Below are 20,716 nucleotides of genomic sequence, written 5' to 3' on the forward strand. Positions count from 1 at the left end.
TTCTTACCAGCCCTCTAGATTGGGCATAAGGGCATAAGATTCTACATAATAGTTATGATCATATTAGAGAAATCTTATATTCTTTAGTTATCTGAGATTAAAATACCAGTTATAATGTATAGTATATTGTTCTATTTTAAGGCATTTGACTTTCAAAGACATTTTTCAATACTGTACAATAAATCAAAATTAAAACTATATCCTTATAACAGTAAGTGGGACATATTATTTTCATGTTCAGAAAGGAAAATTGAGGATCAGAAAGGCTAAGTTATCAAGGCTTACAGGGTGTCAGGGGAAATTAAAGTTTTAATATGAATTTGTATGATCCCAAATCCATGTTATTTCTACTCTAGCACACTGCCACTCAAAGATGACGCAGACTCTATCTGCAACAAGCTCACAGCCTAGAACTCTACACAATTAATAAGTTATAAAGTAAAGGGTATAATGTTGGACTAGTGTATAATGCAAACATAGTCATATGCTTCTTCTGTAATAAAGCAAAAAAGATGTGTTTAAAAGGAAAATGTAAAGTATCACAAAAAAGGCAAAGGTTGGGTAAAAAAAGAAGATTTTTAAAAGCTGGAAAAGACATTTAGAAAAGATGGCATTTCAGGTGTTGAAAACAAATATGACTTTGATATCCAGAGGTGGTATGGGACCTTTCAGGTGGGAAAAAGAACATGAACAAAAGGCACAAAAAATGGAAATGATAAGGCATACATATAGAGCAGCAAATCATTCAGATCTGCTAAAGTAGTGTTTCCTACATTTCCTTGGTATGAATTCCTCTGGAATTCATTAAAAGCACAGCTTCCCAGTCCCCTCACTTGGAAATTCTAATTCAGTGGGTCTGAGATAAGGCCTAGGATTCTTAATTTTTAAAAAGAATGTCAAGTGATTTTTATCACCAGGAAAGTTTAACAAGTACTAGTTGAAAGAGCAGAATTGGTGAAGAAGAGTCATGAAAGTTGAATCTTGAAATAATAGGACAAGAGATTTGGCCTTATTTCTATAGTAAACAGACAGTAAAAATAACATTTTAAGCTTCAGGAATGCTGCTCTGGTAGTGGAAGAAATAGGAGAAGGGAGATGGGAGACCAGTCTATAGACTACCATACCAGTCCAGTCTAGAGATACTGAAGGCTGAACAAGGGTAGTAGCAACAATAAATTAAAAGGAAAAAATAGATTTGAGATACAGATACATCTTGGATAAAAAATTGCTAGGACAGCACAATGAAAAAATATGTGAAAAAATCACAACGGAATCTAAAGTCCTTCTTTGGAAGATATTGACACCAGGGAATATGAAATCACAAAATAAGAAGTTTGAGAAGAAAAAGATAGTGAGTTAAGACTTGGCCAGGGCTTGAGAAACTAGTGTACAAGAAACAGCTGGAGAAAAAAAGAGTAAACCAGCCTAGAGATATAGATGTGAGGGTCAGATACAAGCATTTGATGATAACTTTATTACAAAGCACCCCCTGTGAAAGAGCCAGATGAGAAAACTATGATGACACAATACTAAGATAATAATACTCCTTTGATAATGAATGGTATTTGGGTTGTAATTTTTTTGGCAGAGAGAAAAGATTTTACTCAGTCCTTCTAAAAGTGTTTAGAGTGTTTTTCAGGTTTAAGAAAGAAAATAAAGAGCAAGACAGCACTATCTGTGGTGGTATCCTTGTACATTTCAATCTGAAATGCAAATTGCTTTTGGAGTATAAGTCCACAATATTCAGTATAATTTAAACATCGTTTTTCTACTTTGCACGGTAGAAAACAGCAGAAGGAACATAATCTTTGAACATTTAACACATGCTGCTGTTACAAATAGAAAAAATTCATAGTAATTTCCTAGTCAAGTCTATCTCAAAGTAATTGTGAACAAAACTTACTTTAGACTAGAAATTTAGTTTCAACAAAAAAAGCTGGCAGAAAAACTTTCTCCTGCCCTTGCTCTCCAAGGCCGCTCAACCTACTATCTAGGACCCTATGGGATTTAGGGAAGGACAATGGGCCAACTGCCTTCCCCAGTGGCCTTCTACCCTAGATGCTATGCTACCAGTGAAATATCTCACCAACCTTTGAGATGTCTTGGGCTTGAAGGAGACAGTGTCTACAGCATTTATAATCATATGAGAGACTTAACTAGCTAAAAAAAAACCTCAGTTCAAAATTCTGATTCTACTACCTCTTAACTGCATGATTGTGGATGAGTGATTTAATCCTCTCTGAGTTTCACTTTCTTTATTCCACAAAATAAGGAAAATAATATCTGTATTGCATGGTTGTTATAGGGATTACATAAAATAAATAGTATAGTTAGCAGATAAGAAAATAAATTACTGTAATGCAGTATGATAAATGCTTTGATGGGCATAGACAGATTATCATGGAAAGAAGTACCTAGCTTAGCCTGGGTGGGAGTTCAGTGGCAGGGAGAGGTAGAAGTAGAAGGGGATAGTGGAGCTAAATCTTAAAGGAAAAACACTTCAAGGAGAGAGCACACTCCCAGCAAAAGGAAAAACAAGGGTGGGGAGTTGTGAGGAAGGTATGGGTATGCAAGGAAACTTGACATCTTTAGAAAACATCAATGAAAAGGAACCCTGACAATTTCCAGATCTAATATTCGTGGTTTTGTCCATTCACAAACATAACCACAGAATCATGACACATAGTAAATCATTTTGATGAGGCATAAATTTGAATCATGAACAATGCAAGACTAGTAGTGCACTGACATCTAAAGAAGATGACTCTTCGGATATTGAGGTGACAGAGTGATTGGTGACATTAAGGAATTGGGAAATGAAGCTTTTGTAAAAAAATGAATTCATTTTTGACATCTAAAGTAGAGATGTTTCCTAAAGCAACTCTGAACAAGGGATAAGAGCCCAGGAGAAATATTTGGCCTTATCTCCTACAGTTTAGAATGTTGGTGTATAGGTAAGTGGAAATTGAATCCATCCCATCAAATATGTCACTCAAGGATACAATAAAAAGCAACAAAAAATTATGACCAAAACATTTTATATACGCACCCATTTTAATTATATTTTAATGCAAGGGGTATTAAGTAGAATGCTTACTAAGCGTCCAACATTAGCCTACAAAAACCATGCTCACTAATCAGGGAACATATGGATAAAGAAGTAAAAATAACAATAATAATATGTTTTTAACTCAATGTTATTGTTAGAGTTGGTAAGAAATAGATAATTATGTTAAGCAAGTAAGGCTCATATGTTATAAAGTTTTAATTACAACAATAAAGACTATGACCCTAATCCTTTAGGTCTCAGTATTCACTAATTTTCAAAAAAGAAAGGCATATCAGAACCTTCAGGAGTAGAAACCCTTGAAGATAGTTTTCTCGTAGTATACACACCAGAATTACTGCTCTAAACAATGAAAAGACATTGTGTTTCAGTAATGAGTATTATGATGCAAGCAATATTCAAGAAAACCACATGTAAAGGCCTACAGGAAGGACTAGCAGAATAAAAAGGCCAGGAGGTGCTACATAATTCAAGGACACGGATTTAATAGTTACAAGGACCTGGGTTCATTTCCCTGCTGTAGCTACTTATTGGTTATGTTACTTTGAGCAAATTATAAACTATAGCTGAATTTATTCATGAGTAAAATGAGGATAATAATACCACTGATCTCAAAGGGCTGTGATGAGAATGAAATAAACAAAATATATATAAATAACATTAAAATGAATGTAAGAGTTTTGGAATGTGACTGTTTATAACAGTAATGATAATAATCATTATCATCTATCATACCACCTGAATAAACAGCAGTTAGGATCTGAATCATAAAGTCCGACCATTCAAAATACTGCAAGTCTAGTTCAAACTGACTTTTTAAAAATGCCAACATTAAACGTAAATGAACACTACAATTTTATGTGGATAATCTCAAAAGTTGCAAATATTACTGACCACAAATCAATTTACAAATCCAATGAACACTTACTGAGCCTGCTCCATGTAAAACCTGCTGTGCCAGACATAGCAAGAGATACAATAGTAAGATATAGACCCTAATCTCTTTTATAAGTTAGAACAAATTAGAGATTACCTGACTAACTCGATTTACTTCCTCCTCTTCTTCCTCAGCTTCCTCTCCAAATGAAAGTAAACTAAAATTTCTAGTCCCAAAAAAAGAAAGAAAAAAATAGAAAGAAAAAGTCAAATCAAACTTATACATTATTTTCAGAGCAAGAAAACAGAATTTACAAGAAGAAATACATTCTGACTGTTGTAAAAAAGACCATATTACTCAGTATTCAGCAGAAGTATTCTAATGATCTATATTTTCAGTATGTTAAGGCTTTTGCCTCACAACACAGTGTTTCCCATATCATACTAACTTTTAATGACCAAAATCCCTCCTGAGCTAAGGGATCCCTCCTGTACTGAGTCAAGCATGACAGAAATAATTAAGCTTTTTATATTTATCAAACTGGTAGCAAAATGGGGGTTTCTGAAAAACTAATAAGTATATACCCCTGAGTGCTACAAATGGGAAGCAATTAATCTAGTATTGGGCAAAATATTTTTTAATATTTTAAAATTAATATGTATACAAAATTGTCAGACAAAAAAAATATGAGCAATAAACAACTAAAATAGCCCACAAGGAGAAAAAACTACATTTGTCTCCTCTGATTCATCAAACAAAAGTAATCTCAAGTAAGATAAACAATAAGTTACTAAAACTCTCTCTCAAATAGAAAAATTAAAGATATGGCAGCAAAACAGATTTTTTTTCCCCCAAAACCTAGAAGCAAGCAATGACCAACATATCATCCCTAACATATTTGCTGGAAACAAAAACAAAGCAAAACACACCAAAAAAACGACTTTAGAGTTTATTGTTAAGATAAATCATAGTGATGACATACTGTATGTGAATATAGTGACAGTGACCTTTCATCCAGAGATAGGCTAATCAAAATAAGCTGATCAAAGAAATTTTAAAATTCAAATAAATATTTCCAATAAGCAGTCATTTTGCCACAAGGAATTAACTGCTTATTAAAGTGTCTGGTCATATCTGACAGTTTATAAAACAATTTAACTTTGTATTTGTAGGATGTCAACGAAAAAGGCTAATAGGTATTGAATGCCTATACTACTGGGTGTTTTAACATACCTCTTCTCATGTAATCCTCATAATAACCAGAAATTGAACTTATTCTAATCTCCATTTTATAGGAAGAGGTAACTGAAGCTTAGAAATTTGAATCCACTTTGCTTTTCATTAACTAGGTTTGGCAGGATTATATCTAGAATTGATCAAATCTAATAATTATAGGTACAATAAAATCCCTAATAAGGATCCTACAGTTCAGTAAAAGAATACGTTGAAATCTAACTCTGCAGTATATACAGACAGTATTAATAATGTAGAATATTGTCCAAAATAATGAAATTTATTTTTATTCCTATTCTTTGGAAAATTATCTTCTGGAAATAAACCAGAATACTGAATGAAACAGCTTTATATTTTTAAATGTTTTTGATAAGATTATTTTTAATGGCACCAAAAAAGGATTGAAAAGTTAAATACAAGTTAAATTGCATAATGCAATCATGCAGTCATTAAAAATATTCTTTATACTTTTCTCTACTTTCTATTTATACTGAGTGAGAATATATTAATTTTAAAATAAGCAACAAACAAAAGTTTCTCAACAAATCATTTATATAAATAATGGTTACAGGGATCATAAAATATGTATATATTTATTAACACAGATTTCTTATGAACAACTGAGATGACATGTTTGTAGCTTAAGTTTAAGATATACTGCACCGAATACAAGAGTTGCTCATTTAGGAAAACAAACAAACAAACAAAAACCACACTAATATGGTTTGGGCTCTGTGTCCCCACCCAAATCTCATCTCGAGTAATTTCCATAATCCCCACGTGTTTTATGGGAGGGACCCTGGTGGGTGGTGATTAGATTATGGGGTGGTGTCCCCAAAGCTGTTCTCATGATACTAAGTGAGTTCCCATAAGAGCTGATGGTTTTACAAGTGTTTGACAGCTCCTCCTTCACACTCGCTCTCTCTCCTGCTGCCTTGTGAAGAAGGCGACTGCTTCGCCTTCCTCCACGATTGAAGTTTTCTGAGGCCTCGCTAGCCATGCGGAACTGTGAGTCAATTAAACCTGTTTCCTTTGTAAATTACCCAGTCTCAGGTATATCTTTACAGCAGTGTGAAAACGGACTAATACACACACTCATAATTCCAATATCTCTCGGTCTCAGGCATGTCTTTATAGCAGTGTAAAAATGAACTAATACAACCACACACTCATAATTCCAATATATCTCTGGTTCAAACTGGCCTCTGCTTTGCTAGTAAACAATTACTATAAAAGGAAATAAAGTAAATTAAATGAATGAGTGTCATTTTTCAAGCTGAAGAAAAATCTCTCCACTATGATTACTTTGTGCCTTTGGGTTTCAATTTCTTTACTTCCTCCTCTGGTTTCTCTTTTTTCGGCCTTTTAATTTCCCTTGGAATGATGTCATCAAAAGGATTAAACAAAACCTATGAAAAAAATATTTTGAAAACATTATTCCATTTTTAACATTTCACAAAAAATTAAACCCAGTATGTAATTCCATTGGTATAGTGTCTGTATTTTTTCCAACACAAACATTATTAGTATAGTGATATATATTTACTACACAACATGCTTCCACTTACACGGCCTCATTGGATTCTCTCAATAATCCTGTGTGCTATCAACTAAGGGATATTTTATCCCCATTTTACAAAAGGGAAAAATATGTAAGAAAATGTAAATGATACAGAGTAAGCAAGACCAACTCAATGCTTTGATTCCAAATCAAGTATTCTTATTTTTGCTTCCTCAATGAAGGATCACTCTTTTTTTTTTTTTGAGATGGAGTCTTGCTCTGTCGCCCAGGTTGGAGTGCAGTGGTGTGATCTCGGCTCACTGCAACCTCTGCCTCTCAGGTTCAAGTCATTATCCTGCCTCAGCCTCCCGAGTAGCTGGGACTACAGGCACGTGCCACCATGTCCAACCATTTTTTTGTATTTTTAGTAAACACAGGATTTCACTGTGTTAGCCAGGACAGTCTCCATCTCCTGACCTCATGATCCACCCACCTTGGCCTCCCAAAGTGCTGGGATTATAGGCGTGAGTCACTGTGCCCAGCAGATCACTCTTAAATTACCTATGAAGTCACTTCTTTGGGCTAAATAAACCTAATTCCTTTAACTTTCTATTATGAGGTAAGCTTTTCAGTCATTGGATTATCAGATAAAGTTTCATCTTTGAATTAAAATCTTTAATTTAAATAATTATTAACTAGAAATTGTGCCCAAATAAATCAGAGATAAAATTTGAAGTGTGATGTTTACTTAGTATAAAGCCTTCATCCAATAGTTTAAAAATACTAAGAATCAATTCCTCTTAAACGACAATTTAAGTGCTGTATCTCATAATAATCATGCTCCTACCTCACAGCTTTTTATTTTGTGTGGATTATGTGGTCTTTCTTCATCATCAATGTCTACTTCTGACAGTCGCAACATGTTATATACTGTATCCCCTGTAACCTATCAAATTAAAAATATAATGTAATTGAAAATCATTGCACTCATCGTTTGAATTAAGAGAAAACCTTTGAAAGTATTTTTCAAATAATGAAAAGGAAATTTCATATGATTACATAAAATATAGACATTTAATAATGCAAATAAAGCAACTTTATCTTAAAGGAGAAAAGCATGGATGGAGATCAATCCCTCAATAAGTGTTTTGGAAATTTCCAATATATATTTAATGTAAGTTTTTATTAACAATATAATGCCAAATAATCTCCTACTGAATGACAACTTTTCATTCAAAGATCATAAACAAATTTAAACTTTGGAATAGGATAAAATAAGCAAATAATAACAATAACAATGTGGTAAATGCTTTAGAGACATTATCTCATTTGATGCTCACAAACATCCTAAAAGTAGGAACTATCATTATCCTTCTACAGATAAGAAAAATGAGGCTTAAAGAAGCTACAGAACCAACAGTGATGGCCTTTCTAACTATGCTACACATTGTCTCTGATGTGTTAGTTATATAATCCCAATTGTAAAAACTGATGCAGAATGGCAACTTAAATCTCATTTTATTATACACTCTTATTTTTAAGAAATAAATGGAGGGAATCTATAAACATCAGACAGACTGTGTTGGAGTGGCTCAAAAGAATGTGCCAATGCATATTTCTTAACCCATTGTTATTATTAATAAGTATTAACCAACAACATTGCAAAATATGGTTTTAGTATGATTCCCTTCATTCAGTGTTTCTCAAGAGTTTTAAAACAACACCAAGCATTCCAATTGTACTGAATTTGTTTTTTTCCCTTTCATCATCACAAACTCTAGTTCTGCCCGGCATATGGGGAAACCATTCTTACTGAACCAGCAGAGGGCGCTGACACACTAGTGATGTCTAATATGCCTAAGACTTAAAACATATAGAAATATATTTATGAGAAGGGAGTGAGAGAAGAAAACCTTCAGAATCCCTTTTTAAAGGGAATTGTTGAAAATTCTATAGAAAGGACATTCCCTAATATGACATTAAATGTGAGCAGGATTAAATAGGTACTATTCAAAGTAATATTTACAGTAAGAAGTTTCAATGTCAACACAAATTCCACTTTAGACTTTAAAAAACCCATCATTAAGAAACTAAACTTTATTTTTTATTTTTTTATTTTTTTAATTTATTTATTATTATTATACTTTAAGTTGTAGGGTACATGTGCATAACGTGCAGGTTTGTTACATATGTATACTTGTGCCATGTTGCTGTGCTGCACCCATCAACTCGTCATTTACATCAGGTATAACTCCCAATGCAATCCCTCATCCCTCCCCCCTTCCCATGATAGGCCCCGGTGTGTGATGTTCCCCTTCCTGAGTCCGAGTGATCTCATTGTTCAGTTCCCACCTATGAGTGAGAACATGCAGTGTTTGGTTTTCTGTTCTTGTGATAGTTTGCTAAGAATGATGGATTCCAGCTGCATCCAAGTCCCTACAAAGGACTCAAACTCATCCTTTTTTATGGCTGCATAGTATTCCATGGTGTATATGTGCCACATTTTCTTAATCCAATCTGTCACTGATGGACATTTGGGTTGATTCCAAGTCTTTGCTATTGTGAAGAGTGCTGCAATAAACATACGTGTGCATGTGTCTTTATAGCAGCATAACTTATAATCCTTTGGGTATATACTCAGTAATGGGATGGCTGGGTCATATGGTACATCTAGTTCCAGATCCTTGAGGAATCGCCATACTGTTTTCCATAATGGTTGAACTAGTTTACAATCCCACCAACAGTGTAAAAGTGTTCCTATTTCTCCACATCCTCTCCAGCACCTGTTGTTTCCTGACTTTTTAATGATCGCCATTCTAACTGGTGTGAGATGGTATCTCATTGTGGTTTTGATTTGCATTTCTCTGATGGCCAGTGATGATGGGCATTTTTTCATGTGTCTGTTGGCTGTATGAATGTCTTCTTTTGAGAAATGTCTGTTCATATCCTTTGCCCACTTTTTGATGGGGTTGTTTGTTTTTTTCTTGTAAATTTGTTTGAGTTCTTTGTAGGTTCTGGATATTAGCCCTTTGTCAGATGAGTAGATTGCAAAAATTTTCTCCCATTCTGTAGGTTGCCTGTTCACTCTGATGGTAGTGTCTTTTGCTGTGCAGAAGCTCTTTAGTTTAATCAGATCCCATTTGTCAATTTTGGCTTTTGCTGCCGTTGCTTTTGGTGTTTTAGACATGAAGTCTTTGCCCATGCCTATGTCCTGAATGGTACTACCTAGGTTTTCCTCTAGGATTTTTATGGTATTAGGTCTAACATTTAAGTCTCTAATCCATCTTGAATTAATTTTTGTATAAGGAGTAAGGAAAGGATCCAGTTTCAGCTTTCTACTTATGGCTAGCCAATTTTCCCAGCACCATTTATTAAATAGGGAATCCTTTCCCCATTTCTTGTTTCTCTCAGGTTTGTCAAAGATCAGATGGCTGTAGATGTGTGGTATTATTTCTGAGGACTCTGTTCTGTTCCGTTGGTCTATATCTCTGTTTTGGTACCAGTACCATGCTGTTTTGGTTACTGTAGCCTTGTAGTATAGTTTGAAGTCAGGTAGCGTGATGCCTCCAGCTTTGTTCTTTTGACTTAGGATTGTCTTGGAGATGCGGGCTCTTTTTTGGTTCCATATGAACTTTAAAGCAGTTTTTTCCAATTCTGTGAAGAAACTCATTGGTAGCTTGATGGGGATGGCATTGAATCTATAAATTACCTTGGGCAGTATGGCCATTTTCACGATATTGATTCTTCCTATCCATGAGCATGGTATGTTCTTCCATTTGTTTGTGTCCTCTTTGATTTCACTGAGCAGTGGTTTGTAGTTCTCCTTGAAGAGGTCCTTTACATCCCTTGTAAGTTGGATTCCTAGGTATTTTATTCTCTTTGAAGCAATTGTGAATGGAAGTTCATTCCTGATTTGGCTCTCTGTTTGTCTGTTACTGGTGTATAAGAATGCTTGTGATTTTTGCACATTAATTTTGTATCCTGAGACTTTGCTGAAATTGCTTATCAGCTTAAGGAGATTTTGGGCTGAGACAATGGGGTTTTCTAAATATACAATCATGTCATCTGCAAACAGGGACAATTTGACTTCTTCTTTTCCTAACTGAATACCCTTGATTTCTTTCTCTTGCCTGATTGCCCTAGCCAGAACTTCCAACACTATGTTGAATAGGAGTGGTGAGAGAGGGCATCCCTGTCTTGTGCCAGTTTTCAAAGGGAATTTTTCCAGTTTTTGCCCATTCAGTATGATATTGGCTGTGGGTTTGTCATAAATAGCTCTTATGATTTTGAGGTACGTTCCATCAATACCGAATTTATTGAGCGTTTTTAGCATGAAGGGCTGTTGAATTTTGTCAAAAGCTTTTTCTGCATCAATTGAGATAATCATGTGGTTCTTGTCTTTGGTTCTGTTTATATGCTGGATTATGTTTATTGATTTGCGAATGTTGAACCAGCCTTGCATCCCAGGGATGAAGCCCACTTGATCATGGTGGATAAGCTTTTTGATGTGTTGCTGAATTCGGTTTGCCAGTATTTTATTGAGGATTTTTGCATCGATGTTCATCAGGGATATTGGTCTAAAATTCTCTTTTTTTGTTGTGTCTCTGCCAGGCTTTGGTATCAGGATGATGTTGGCCTCATAAAATGAGTTAGGGAGGATTCCCTCTTTTTCTATTGATTGGAATAGTTTCAGAAGGAATGGTACCAACTCCTCCTTGTACCTCTGGTAGAATTCAGCTGTGAATCCATCTGGTCCTGGACTTTTTTTGGTTGGTAGGCTATTAATTGTTGCCTCAATTTCAGAGCCTGCTATTGGTCTATTCAGGGATTCAACTTCTTCCTGGTTTAGTCTTGGAAGAGTGTAAGTGTCCAGGAAATTATCCATTTCTTCTAGATTTTCCAGTTTATTTGCGTAGAGGTGTTTATAGTATTCTCTGATGGTAGTTTGTATTTCTGTGGGGTTGGTGGTGATATCCTCTTTATCATTTTTAATTGCGTCGATTTGATTCTTCTCTCTTTTCTTCTTTATTAGTCTGGCTAGTGGTCTGTCAATTTTGTTGATCTTTTCAAAAAACCAACTCCTGGATTCATTGATTTTTTGGAGGGTTTTTTGTGTCTCTATCTCCTTCAGTTCTGCTCTGATCTTAGTTATTTCTTGCCTTCTGCTAGCTTTCGAATGTGTTTGCTCTTGCTTCTCTAGTTCTTTTAATTGCGATGTTAGAGTGTCAATTTTAGATCTTTCCTGCTTTCTCTTGTGGGCATTTAGTGCTATAAATTTCCCTCTACACACTGCTTTAAATGTGTCCCAGAGATTCTGGCATGTTGTATCTTTGTTCTCATTGGTTTCAAAGAACATCTTTATTTCTGCCTTCATTTCGTTATGTACCCAGTAGTCATTCAGGAGCAGGTTGTTCAGTTTCCATGTAGTTGAGCGGTTTTGATTGAGTTTCTTAGTCCTGAGTTCTAGTTTGATTGCACTGTGGTCTGAGAGACAGTTTGTTATAATTTCTGTTCTTGTACATTTGCTGAGGAGTGCTTTACTTCCAATTACGTGGTCAATTTTGGAATAAGTATGATGTGGTGCTGAGAAGAATGTATATTCTGTTGATTTGGGGTGGAGAGTTCTATAGATGTCTATTAGGTCTGCTTGCTGCAGAGATGAGTTCAATTCCTGGATATCCTTGTTAACTTTCTGTCTCATTGATCTGTCTAATGTTGACAGTGGAGTGTTGAAGTCTCCCATTATTATTGTATGGGAGTCTAAGTCTCTTTGTAAGTCTCTAAGGACTTGCTTGATGAATCTGGGTGCTCCTGTATTGGGTGCATATATATTTAGGATAGTTAGCTCTTCCTGTTGAATTGATCCCTTTACCATTATGTAATGGCCTTCTTTGTCTCTTTTGATCTTTGATGGTTTAAAGTCTGTTTTATCAGAGACTAGTATTGCAACCCCTGCTTTTTTTTGTTCTCCATTTGCTTGGTAAATCTTCCTCCATCCCTTTATTTTGAGCCTATGTATGTCTCTGCGTGTGAGATGGGTCTCCTGAATACAGCAGATTGATGGGTCTTGACTCTTTATCCAGTTTGCCAGTCTGTGTCTTTTAATTGGAGCATTTAGTCCATTTACATTTAAGGTTAAGATTGTTATGTGTGAACTTGATCCTGCCATTATGATATTAACTAGTTATTTTGCTCGTTAGTTGATGCAGTTTCTTCCTAGCCTCGATGGTCTTTACATTTTGGCATGTTTTTGCAATGGCTGGTACCGGTTGTTCCTTTCTATGTTTAGTGCTTCCTTCAGGGTCTCTTGTAAGGCAGGCCTAGTGGTGACAAAATCTCTAAGCATTTGCTTATCTGTAAAGGATTTTATTTCTCCTTCACTTATGAAACTTAGTTTGGCTGGATATGAAATTCTGGGTTGAAAATTCTTTTCTTTAAGAATGTTGAATATTGGCCCCCACTCTCTTCTGGCTTGGAGAGTTTCTGCCGAGAGATCTGCTGTTAGTCTGATGGGCTTCCCTTTGTGGGTAACCCGACCTTTCTCTCTGGCTGCCCTTAAGATTTTTTCCTTCATTTCAACTTTGGTGAATCTGGCAATTATGTGTCTTGGAGTTGCTCTTCTCGAGGAGTATCTTTGTGGCGTTCTCTGTATTTCCTGGATTTGAATGTTGGCCTGCCCTACTAGGTTGGGGAAGTTCTCCTGGATGATATCCTGAAGAGTGTTTTCCAACTTGGTGCCATTTTCCCCCTCACTTTCAGGCACCCCAATCAGACGTAGATTTGGTCTTTTTACATAATCCCATACTTCTTGCAGGCTTTGTTCATTTCTTTTTCTTCTTTGTTCTTTTGGTTTCTCTTCTCGCTTCATTTCATTCATTTGATCCTCAATCGCTGATACTCTTTCTTCCAGTTGATCGAGTCGGTTACTGAAGCTTGTGCATTTGTCACGTATTTCTCGTGTCATGGTTTTCATCTCTTTCATTTTGTTTAGGACCTTCTCTGCATTAATTACTCTAGCCATCAATTCTTCCACTTTTTTTTCAAGATTTTTAGTTTCTTTGCGCTGGGTATGTAATTCCTCCTTTAGCTCTGAGAAATTTGATGGACTGAAGCCTTCTTCTCTCATCTCGTCAAAGTCATTCTCCGTCCAGCTTTGATCCGTTGCTGGCGATGAGCTGCGCTCCTTTGCCGGGGGAGATGCGCTCTTATTTTTGGAATTTCCAGCTTTTCTGCCCTGCTTTTTCCCCATCTTTGTGGTTTTATCTGCCTCTGGTCTTTGATGATGGTGATGTACTGATGGGGTTTTGGTGTAGGTGTCCTTCCTGTTTGATAGTTTTCCTTCTAACAGTCAGGACCCTCAGCTGTAGGTCTGTTGGAGATTGCTTGAGGTCCACTCCAGACCCTGTTTGCCTGGGTATCAGCAGCAGAGGCTGCAGAAGATAGAATATTGCTGAACAGCGAGTGTACCTGTCTGATTCTTGCTTTGGAAGCTTCCTCTCAGGGGTGTACTCCTCCCTGTGAGGTGTGGGATGTCAGACTGCCCCTAGTGGGGGATGTCTCCCAGTTAGGCTACTCAGGGGTCAGGGACCCACTTGAGCAGGGAGTCTGTCCCTTCTCAGATCTCAACCTCCGTGTTGGGAGATCCACTGCTCTCTTCAAAGCTGTCAGACAGAGTCGTTTGCGTCTGCAGAGGTGTCTGCTGCGTTTGTTTAGTTTACTGTGCCCTGTCCCCAGAGGTGGAGTCTACAGAGACAGGCAGGTTTCCTTAAGCTGCTGTGAGCTCCACCCAGTTCGAGCTTCCCAGCAGCTTTGTTTACCTACTTAAGCCTCAGCAATGGCGGGCGCCCCTCCCCCAGCCTCGCTGCTGCCTTGCCGGTAGATCACAGACTGCTGCGCTAGCAATGAGGGAGGCTCCGTGGGTGTGGGACCCTCCCGACAAGGTGTGGGATATGATCTCCTGGTGTGCCTGTTTGCTTAAAGCGCAGTATTGGGGTGGGAGTTACCCGATTTTCCAGGTGTTGTGTGTCTCAGTTCCCCTGGCTAGGAAAAGGGACTCCCTTCCCCCTTGCGCGTCCCAGGTGAGGCAATGCCTCGCCCTGCTTCAGCTCTCGCTGGTCGGGCTGCAGCAGCTGACCAGCACCGATTGTCCGGCACTCCCCAGTGAGATGAACCCAGCACCTCAGTTGAAAATGCAGAAATCACCGGTCTTCTGTGTCGCTCGCGCTGGGAGTTGGAGACTGGAGCTGCTCCTATTCGGCCATCTTGCTCTGCCCCCCAAGAAACTAAACTTTAAACTACTAAATGTTATTACCTAAATGTGTTTCCGAAAATGTAAAATCAATACTGGCTAAGTGGCACATTATTAGCTCATACCATTACTATGGTTTTAAAGAAGAAATACACTAAAGTCACAACTAATGAGTGAATTGAAAGATGCAAAAAAGAATTTAGCTGCTCCCTCATAGTGCACTATAATAGGAATATATTCCATCATTTTTGTAAAGAATAAACATATCCTATGGAATGTTTTGATGAAGGTAACTCTTAGATAAGTTAATCATATGTATCTTAGAAGCCTAAGGAATAACATAAAACCAAAAACTGAACCACGGGTTTAAAATCACTGGACACTAACCTTTCCAAAGATGGTATGCTTATTGTTAAGTTCATCCGCTCGACCCAGTGTGAAGAAAAACTGGCTGCCATTATCATGAGAACCAGCATTTGCCATGGCAACCAGGCCTCTCCGATTAAAACGCAACCGTGAATGAAATTCATCCTGAAATGTAAAAAAGATCTAGTGAATGTCCTCAGTTATAAGACCCGTCATATGCAGTTATTCAACTTGACCCGCAAGGTCCCGTACAACTTCTAATAAAAAATGCAGACATTTTGCTTAATTGATTTTTGAGCACTTACTATTCTTTCAATGTTATTAAACTTGAATTCACTAGACTGTATTTTCTAAATATACTCCTACAGAAATATACCCTATTTTGTAGAAAGCTGCTTAGTTATACCCAAAGGAAGAGTACCCAAGGGGGAATGGATTTCTAAGTTATTTCCCTATTCTCATCCCAAAGTCAGCTAAGCTTTTGAAATCTTCTCTTACTTCTACCAGAACACTACCTTTGAGCCATTGCAGAGTCTTCAATTATTACTCTTTCCCATCTCATTCTAAATGTCATTAAACAATTGCTTTCTTCTTGTTTTTTAATTCAAATAATCTACTATTATTGTGTCATGTAATTTTACCATGTCTTTTTAAAGTCCTAAGTTGAATCTTCTCTGAAATGGCACTGATTCTATTTGCCAGTTTTCAAAAGAGCAGGAACAAGTCTTTCTAAGGTGGTTTTCTCACCACGATAGGGCTACTTAACAAATATATTAGTCTCTTAGTTAACAGAATTTCCTTCCAACCTGATATTGAAGTCATTTATAAATGTAGCCATGTTATATCATAAATGCTTTTCACAAAGGGAGATTTTTTCCTTAATAAATAATTCTCAAGAGATCTGAACTCAATGGATCACAACTCTGTATACTGTATTCAAAATGACCTAATTGAAAAATGTAACAAGATAACTGTATTACCTGAAAATAATGAAGCAAATATCTCAAGTTAGGAAGGAATTGTCAAAAACAACTATTCTGTTACACTAAATAAAAGAATAAAAGAATGTTTCCGACTAGACGAAGTACCTAAAATCATGAGAAGTCTTACCATGGTAAAATATAAAACAGTCTAAAAGTGATATCTGAGACTTTTAAAATAACTATTCCAAATTTCTAAGGCCATTATCATCTGGAAATTAAAGCAAACAGTTCAAATATTTTCTTCAAGAATGACACAATGACTTGGTAAAAGATGAAAGGAAAATGCAGACAATCTATTCCATTAGTATAAAAATGAATTTTTCAAAAACTCCCATATTTTAAGAGATACTGTTTACTCATTCAAAGAACATGATATCGGTGCCATCAAATTAATAACAAACACAACTTTTAGCTTTTACTTGAACTTGCTATTGTTCTTAATATCTTCACTATGACATTAACTCTTTTTCTTCTTAGATCTATGTTGGCAGATAAGAAATCACTGACCTATTCTTGATTAATGCATCTTTTACAGACAATTTATTTATTTATTTATTTTTTTGAGACAGAGTCTCACTTGGTCGCCCAGGCTAGAGCGCACTGGTGCGATCTCAGCTCACTGCAACCTCCACTTCCCAGGTTCAGGCAATTCTCCTGCCTCAGCCTCTTGAGTAGCTGGGATTACAGGTGTGTGCCACCATGCCTGGCTACTTTTTGTAATTTTAGTAGAGACGGGGTTTCACCATTGGCCAGGCTGGTCTCAAACTCCTGACCTCAAATGATCCGCCCCCCTTGGCTTCCCAAAGTGCTGGAATTATAGGCATGAGCTACTGCACCCAGCCTGATTTTTATATACTACTGTGAAATGTTTTTTCCTCTTGTGGAACACAATCATTTTCAATTAAGCAATCCAAACTGACTTGGAAATAATAACAACAAAAATAGTAATAAAAATAATAATTCAGTCTTACTTTGAATGGTGCTCCATAGATAGACTCTCCACCACTCCCTGTGCCAGTAGGATCTCCGCCTTGGACTATAAAACCAGGCACAACTCTATGAAAAATGGTATTGTCATAATAAGCTGAAAAAAAATAAAAATAATTTATCAATGTCTAAAATTAATCATATCTACAGTTACCAAAATTAATACAGCTAGAGTCAAAAGATTTATTTTCCAGAACGTTAAATAGGCTCCCAAGCCAAAACCTTTTGTATCCTCCTTCTTATAAAATAGTTACTTCTCAAAACAGCACACATTTCTACAGAAACCATCATTGCTGACTTTTTGTTTTTATTTCTAGGATTCTCTCAAACTCTGGATTGGTTTTCAAAATAGAAATTAGAGAGTTCTGGCAGGAAGGAGCAGCAATTTTGTGCCCCAGGGGACATTTGTCAATTTCTGAAAATATTTTTCAGAAATGGGGGATACTATTGGCATCTAGTGAGTAGGGGGCAGGGATACTGCTAAACATCCTATACTGCAAAAGACAGTCCCCACAACAGAGAATTACCAGCCCAAAATGTCAACTGTGTGGAGACTGAGAAACCCCAGCAAAGATGAACACCTTATTTCCGATTGCTTCCTCTTTTCCTCACAGAAAATTAATTTATTAATATACAAACTCATAATACATCAAAATTACTTATTAGTTATAGGTCTGGAACCATCAATACACCCTCCTCAAGAAACTCTGAATAAACAAAACAAATAACACAATACATACTTGAGTCCAATTAGCTCAATTGTTTTGCTAAATGATTGAAATAAATTATTCATATTTATATATAATTCAAAAATATACAATTGGAGTATATAATTTAGAACTCATAAATATACAGGGCAGATTGTATATGACCTCCCATACTATATATTATCTGGAACCTAAAATCATTAGGGTACTTCATAGAAGAAAAGGAAGTTAACTTGGGAATGGCAGAAGCATGGCATCTCAGTGAGTCAAAGCATAAGTGAAAAATTGAGTGGGGAGCAGGAATTAGAGTTTGCCTGAATAAGAGAATTTACATTAAGAAGTAGCAATAATGGCCAACACGCATAAGAAAAGATGCTCAATATTATTAGTCATTAGAGAAATGCAAATCAAAACCACAATCAGATACTATTTCACACCCACTAGAATGGCTAACATCAAAAACCTTAAAAGAGTAAGTATTGGTAAGGATGTGATGAAACTGGAACCCTTTTACATTGCTGGTGGGAATATAAAATAGTGTAAAAAGTTAAACACAGAATTAGCATGTAATCCAGCAATTATGCTTCTAGGTGTATGTGTATACAAGTAATATATATGTTTATATATTAATATATAGTTTTTAAGTGTAAATATACATAGTTCACATAAACAATATATAATATATAAGTAATTATAATAGTAGTTATAAGTAATTTTGATATATATTGTTTGATATATAAACAATATATAATATATATATCACTGTGCACATGATCAGATTTGCTTTTATGAAACATCATTTATTTATATATATTATTTCTATATATATCCAAAAGAATTGATTGTTTACATATACATCCAAATTATATATATGTATATATATCCAAAAGAGTTGAAAACAAGTACTCAAATACTCACACACAAATGTTCATAGCAGCACTAGTCACAAGAGCCAACAGGTGTAAACAATTCAAATGTCTATCAACAGATGAATGGATAAATAAAATGTGATATATACATATGATGGAATATGACTGTCACGAAAAGGAATGAAATACTGATACATGCTACAAAATGGATGAACTTCAAAAACATGCTAAGTGAAAGAACCCAAACACAGAGTCACATTACTGTCAGACTCCATTTATAAGAAATATCTAGAATAGGTAAATCTGCAGAGATGGAAAATAGATTGGTGGTTGCTGGGGGCTGTGGGTGGAGAAGGGGTATGTTATTCCATTCTCACACTGCTATGAAGAAATACTTGAGACTGGATAATTTATAAAGGAAAGAGGTTTAATTAACTGACAGTTCCACATTGGGCAGAGGCCTCAGGAAACTTACAATCATGGTGGATGGCAAAGGAGAAGCAGGCACTTTCTTCAGGTAGCGGGACGGAGTGAGTGCAAGCAGGGGAAATGTCAGATGCTTATAAAACCACCAGATCTTATGAGACTCACTCATTATCACAAGAACAGTAAGGGAGAAAATGCTCCTATGATCCAATCACTTCCACCTGGTCCTGCCCTAGACATGTGGGGATTATGGGGATTACAATCCAAGGTGAGATCTGGGTGGGGACACAGAGCTGAATCCTATCAAGGGGAGAATAGAGAATGACTGGGTTAATGGATACAGAGTTTTCTTTCAGGGTAATAAGGTGTTTTATAACTATACAGTGGTGCCAGCTGCACAATACAGTGAATGTACTAACTGACACTGAACTGTGCACTTAAAATGGTTAGTTCTATGTTATATAAACTTCCCCACAGGTTTTTTAAAAAATCCTTTAGGTGGAAGGAAAGAAATTATTTTACATCACTGAAATTAGTTCTGTACTTACATTAGGTAAGCACAAGAGGAGAACATATGTAGTATGAAGTACTGAATAAACAAAAGCTATTATTTTTGTTGTTGTAAAAACAAACAAAAAGCAAGTAGCAACAAAGCAGGTTGTGGTTGAACCAACTATTGAGTTAGGCAGACATGATTCAATCACATGCTTAGGGTTACAAAGCAGAAAGATGTAAAGAGCACAGTTCCCTAAAGATTTCACAGAGCTTCCCTAAAGATTTCACCAGATTTCTTGACATAGAGGATGATAAATGTCTTTATTATTTAAATCATTTTAAGTTGGGTCTTCTATTACCTGCAACTGAATATAACCTGAATATAACTCATTCAATAAAAAATATTTATCAAGTATCTACTGTGGGCCAGGCATTTTACTGATACAATTACTGACATAATTTATAAAGTTCCTATTTTAGTGGCTTGGAGACACCCTCATAATTATTTATATTTGCAAAGCATAACTGGATGTACAATGCATATTTTAAAAAATATAATCTGTATTCTAACAACTGTATTTAGTACACAGTACGTAAGAAGAAGTAGAAAGGAAGACCAGCTGACTTTGCTTACTCCCTTCTCCCAGTGCAGGGCAGTTGGGCTGTATTTACAAGAGCTCCCTAGTGCAGACAAGTTCCCTCTGGTTACAAATACACACTATAAAAAGCAAAAGGTCTAAAAGTATCTCTCCTATATTCCTAGGTAACTGTTTAATGAGTTACACTAACACTGCATGTAGCAGTCAGGAGTTTGAATCTCACCTTTTGCTAGCTATACAATCTTAAACTCCATTTTCTCATAAATCTAATAACATAAATTAAGGCACAGTGTCAATCTGAAGATTAAACAATGTGAAAGCAAACTACACATTTTCAAGTTCAACACATATGTGAGGT

The 20,716-nt window shown here is 36.0% G+C and overlaps 1 protein-coding gene across 1 annotated transcript in view; it reads right to left on the reverse strand.

Annotated features, from left to right (window-relative positions):
* The window catches only part of LOC105499478 (CWC27 spliceosome associated cyclophilin), a 264,382-nt gene that overhangs the window by 233,794 nt on the left and 9,872 nt on the right, over positions 1-20,716 (reverse strand). Inside the window, exons 3-7 of the mRNA XM_071098872.1 lie at positions 17,247-17,359; positions 15,314-15,457; positions 7,526-7,624; positions 6,483-6,586; positions 4,101-4,170 (exon numbers count right to left, since the gene is read on the reverse strand). Of these exons, the coding sequence (XP_070954973.1) occupies positions 4,101-4,170; positions 6,483-6,586; positions 7,526-7,624; positions 15,314-15,457; positions 17,247-17,359 (530 nt within the window). The remainder of the gene's footprint in view (positions 1-4,100; positions 4,171-6,482; positions 6,587-7,525; positions 7,625-15,313; positions 15,458-17,246; positions 17,360-20,716) is intronic.

This window comes from Macaca nemestrina, chromosome 6 (assembly GCF_043159975.1).
Source record: "Macaca nemestrina isolate mMacNem1 chromosome 6, mMacNem.hap1, whole genome shotgun sequence".
Taxonomy (NCBI): Eukaryota; Metazoa; Chordata; class Mammalia; order Primates; family Cercopithecidae; genus Macaca; species Macaca nemestrina.